This window comes from Chelonoidis abingdonii, chromosome 6 (assembly GCF_003597395.2).
Source record: "Chelonoidis abingdonii isolate Lonesome George chromosome 6, CheloAbing_2.0, whole genome shotgun sequence".
Taxonomy (NCBI): Eukaryota; Metazoa; Chordata; order Testudines; family Testudinidae; genus Chelonoidis; species Chelonoidis abingdonii.
The window spans coordinates 137,352,405-137,356,845 of record NC_133774.1 but is presented as its reverse complement, the minus strand read 5'-3'; the positions used below and the strand labels follow the sequence as shown (position 1 = coordinate 137,356,845).

At 44.5% G+C, this 4,441-nt stretch overlaps 1 protein-coding gene across 1 annotated transcript in view; it reads left to right on the top strand.

Moving 5' to 3' along the window:
* The first annotated feature begins 451 nt into the window (after positions 1 to 451).
* Positions 452 to 4,441, top strand: part of SMU1 (SMU1 DNA replication regulator and spliceosomal factor) — a 30,582-nt gene continuing 26,592 nt past the window's right edge. The window contains exons 1-3 of the mRNA XM_075067453.1: positions 452 to 683; positions 1,274 to 1,426; positions 2,142 to 2,252. Coding sequence (XP_074923554.1) covers positions 489 to 683; positions 1,274 to 1,426; positions 2,142 to 2,252 — 459 coding nt within the window. The 5' untranslated portion in view covers positions 452 to 488. The remainder of the gene's footprint in view (positions 684 to 1,273; positions 1,427 to 2,141; positions 2,253 to 4,441) is intronic.

The window sequence follows — 4,441 nt, the reverse complement described above, 5'->3', positions numbered from 1 at the left end:
CCGCGGCCCTGTTCCCGAGTGAGGGGGTGGCCGCGGCCCTGTTCCCGGCGGTTCCCTAGTGGGGAGTGGGCGCAGTCCTGTTCCTGGGGGGTCCTGGGTTGGGGGGTGGCCGCGGCCCTGTTCCCGAGTGAGGGGGTGGCCGCGGCCCTGTTCCCGGCGGTTCCCTAGTGGGGAGTGGGCGCAGCCCTGTTCCCGGGGGTCCTGGGTTGGGGGGTGGCCGCGGCCCTGTCCCCAGCGGTTCCCGAGTGGGGGTGGCTCCGTGCCCGTTCGTTCCTGGGTTGGTGTGAAAGGTGGCTCCGGCCCTGTTCCCGGGGTTCCTGGGTTGTGAGGGGTGACCGCGGCCCTGTTCCCCGGCAGAGAGTGTGATTCTGGGCCCGTGCCTGGGGGTATCGGGTTGGGGGGTGATCCTGCGCCTGTTCCCCGAGGCCTCTTTGATCCTGAGCCCTGTCTGTCCCCGCGCCTCCCCCCGCAGTGTGATCCGGCTCATCATGCAGTACCTGAAGGAGAACAGCCTTCACCGTGCACTGGCCACCCTCCAGGAGGAGACCACTGTGTCCCTCAACACTGTGGACAGCATTGAGAGCTTCGTGGCTGATATCAACAGTGGGCACTGGGACACAGTGCTGCAGGCCATACAGTCCCTCAAGCTGCCGGACAAGACCCTGATCGACCTCTATGAACAGGTGGATGTGTCAGCAACACAGTATCAGCCACACATCCCATTGTGCATTTATGGTCACCGCTTTCCTGCCATTAACTGCAAACTGAAAGCTATCAGAATGTCACAAGGAAAAATCATAGGCTAGTTTTGGGTGATCTGGGCCAGAATACTTGCTGTGCGCCATTGGATGAGTGCTACTAAGGGAAAAACTAGGGTTGTGGGGAAGAAAAAAATTGCATGTTTAATTGTCAAGATCTTTCTTCCCCCTGTGATGTACTGCTCAAATCTTAAAAGCATTGGTTTGTAGAATTATTTTATAGATAGGAAGTTGAGCTTTGGATGTGTGTCAAATACATACCTTCAGCATCAGTAGTGAACAAATGATCCTTGACGTTTGAGGTGGAAAATATTTCTTGCATCTATATATAAAATCCTATCTCCATTTTTAAAAACAAATGTATTCAAAGCAAGGAGAAACAGTTTGTGAAGAGTTTATATTTTAGGTCATATTCACACTTTGCAGTAGTAAATACTATCCCGTTGTTTAACTGTTAACATAAGAGTTGTATTTTATCTTGTGGATACTAACCGTATTTCTTTATGTTACTCCAGGTTGTTCTTGAGTTAATAGAGCTCCGTGAGCTGGGTGCTGCCAGATCCCTCCTAAGGCAAACTGACCCTATGATTATGTTAAAACAAACTCAGCCAGAGAGATACATTCACCTTGAGAATCTTCTGGCTAGGTCCTACTTTGACCCTCGCGAGGTAAGTGGTATTTGTGGATTTTTTTTTTTAAAGTTATAGTTATGACTTGGAGAATTTGTAATTAGTGTAACTGTTTTGCACGGCACACTTATTAATGAAAAGCTTACTCTGTTTGTATTTTTTTCCCGTCCTGTTTTTTGTGTGTAAGCCATCCTCATCTCTCAAACTCTGTATTTGTGGTTTTAGTATTGTTGTTTTTATTCTGTTATGATAATGCAGTTTTTAATGTTTTTTTGCCATTTTTATTAAGCGCTTCATGAATACATCCTTTTTTAAGATTCACAAGTGGTTAAAACACTGGATTGAGACTCAGGCAATCATGGTCCAGTTTTCACGCTGCCACGTCCTTTTGGTGTGATGTTGGGCAAGTCACCTAACCCCTCTGTGCCTTATTTTCCCATCTTTAGAAAGTTGGAAACAATACTTGTCCACTCTTGTAGATCTGAAGATGCTTTCTATATAAAAAAGTTACAAAATTGCCAGGTATTGTCTATAATATATTTGTTTTAGAGTGGGTTTGTTTAAATCTAAACTTAATCCCTTTCTACAGGTGTGTTTTGCATCTAGAATTTTCTTTGGCCACTCAAATTGTCTTGTCTTTTTTTGCTTCACTCCTTTAACACTTGTAGTCATATCTTATTTTTAGTCAAAGTGACATTGGTCTATGACAAAATTTGTGCAGGAAATGATAATTTCACATGTATCTTCTTCGTAGGCATACCCAGATGGCAGCAGCAAAGAGAAACGGAGAGCTGCTATTGCACAAGCTTTAGCTGGAGAAGTCAGTGTAGTACCTCCATCGCGTCTTATGGCATTGTTGGGGCAGGTAATTTTTGAAGAAAATATATTTACTAACTATACCAATTTGTTTCTAGACCTTTAACGTACGAGACTGAAATTTGGGTGGCCTATTCCTAAGGTCTGCCACAGTAAAACCACATTCATCTTATACTTTATAAATAGCACATGCAAATAAGTCTCTTCCCTCTTCACATCAACATTTTTCACTAGGAGGGTGGTGAAGCACTGGAATGGGTTACTTAGGGAGGTGGTGGAATCTCCTTCCTTGGAGGATTTTTAAGGTCAGGCTTGTCAAAGCCCTGGCTGGGATGATTTAGTTGGGGATTGGTCCTGCTTTGAGCAGGGGGTTGGAGTAGATGACCTCTTGAGGTCCCTTTCAACCCTGAGATTCTCTGATTCTATTTAATAACTATAGTAAGAAGTCATGTTCCTAAAATTGATGTTTGTAGTTTAAGGTTTTTTGTTTGTTTGTTTGTTTTTTATAAAAGAGGTTGTAAAATACTTACTGGTATTAATAGATGATGATAAAGCTAAAATAAACTATTCAAATAAATTATATTTCATGAGATTTTGTCCCTACTTTTTAAATTGATTATTCCTTTTCAAAACTCAGTGACTTACAATGGACTTCCTGGTGAGTGTGAACTAATAAAGTTCTACTGTAACTTTTTTCATTGTTTAAACTTTATTTAAAGAGAGAGATCTTGGAATCATTGTAAATAGTTCTCTGAAAATATCCATTCAATGTGCAGTGGCAGTCAATAAAGCTAACAGAATATTAGGCATCATTAGGAAAGGGATAGATAATAAGACTGAAAATATCACAATGCCTCTATATAAATCCATGGTATGCCCCCATCTTGATTACTGTGTGCAGATCTGGTCACCCCATCTCAAAAAAGGTATATTGGAAATGGAAAAGGTAGCTTGGAAAAGAGACGCCTAAGAGGGGATATGATAGAGGTCTATAAAATCTTAACTGGTGTGTAGAAAGTGAATAAGGAAATGTTATTTACTTCTTCACAGAACACAAAAACTAGGGGTCATCCAATGAAATTAATAGGAAGCAGGTTTAAAGCAAACAAAAGGAAGTACAGTAACTCCTCACTGAATATCGTCCCAGTTAACCTTGTTTCATTGTTATATCACTGATCAATTAGAGAACATGTTGATTTAAAGTTGTGCCAATGCTCCCTTATAACGTTGTTTGGCAGCCGCTTGCTTTGTCCACTGCTTGCAGAAAGAGCAGCCCGTTGGAGCTGGCTGGTGGGGGCTTGGAACCAGGGTGAACCGGCAGCCCCCGCATCAGCTCCCCTAAGTTCCCTGTGTGGCAGCAGCCCTGCAGACTATCCCCGAGCAGTTCAGATATCCTTCCCCCCACTGCCGTGTGCTGCTCCAGCCCTCTGTCTTAGAGCTGCTCCCAGAAGCTTTCTGCTTGCTGTGCAAGGGGTCAGGGGGGAGAGGAGTGCTAATGTCAGGGTTTCCTGCTTCTGTACCCTATCTCTGTAGAGCGGGGGGTACAGGACAGGGCTCAGAACGGAGGGAGCTTGCTGGCAGCAGCTGCTGTCTTAACTTGCTTAAAAAGGCAGTGTACTCAGAGTGGGGTCAGCGTGCTTAAAGGGGCAATGAGTGTCTCTTTCTGTTTCACACACCCAGTGTGTATGTGTCTCTCTCTCTCTCTCTCTCTCTCTCATGCACATGCACACACACACCCTGGCACTTTGGAAAGTGGAGGGAGTGGTGTGATCCAGTGGGATAGCATGGGTTCGTCATCACACTGCCATGCTGTGTCTCCTCCCTCCATTCCTGCTGCCTTGTAGAGTGTGAGGCTACATTAGCAACAATGTGTTTAAACCTTGATGGTTCAGCCGAGTGCTAGTTCATCGCTTAGCAGTGAGGCATTCTTTGGGAAATATCCCACCCCTGACTCCACCACTTCAACCAAAGTTCACAAGCATTATTGCTTTAAGTTGTTTGTTTAAAGCTTATACTCTGTGTGTGTATGTGTGTACGTACATTATATATATATATATAAAAAATTCCCCTCTCACTCCTATGGGTGGTATGTGTCTTCCTCAACCTCGGGTCCTCTACCAGAGGCCTGGGAGTTTGAGGGTTCTGCACAGTATCTTAGCTGTTCCTAGCACTGCACTCTTCTGGACAGAGAGCTCTGATGTTGTTTCTGGGATCTGTTGGAGCCACTCACCCAGCTTA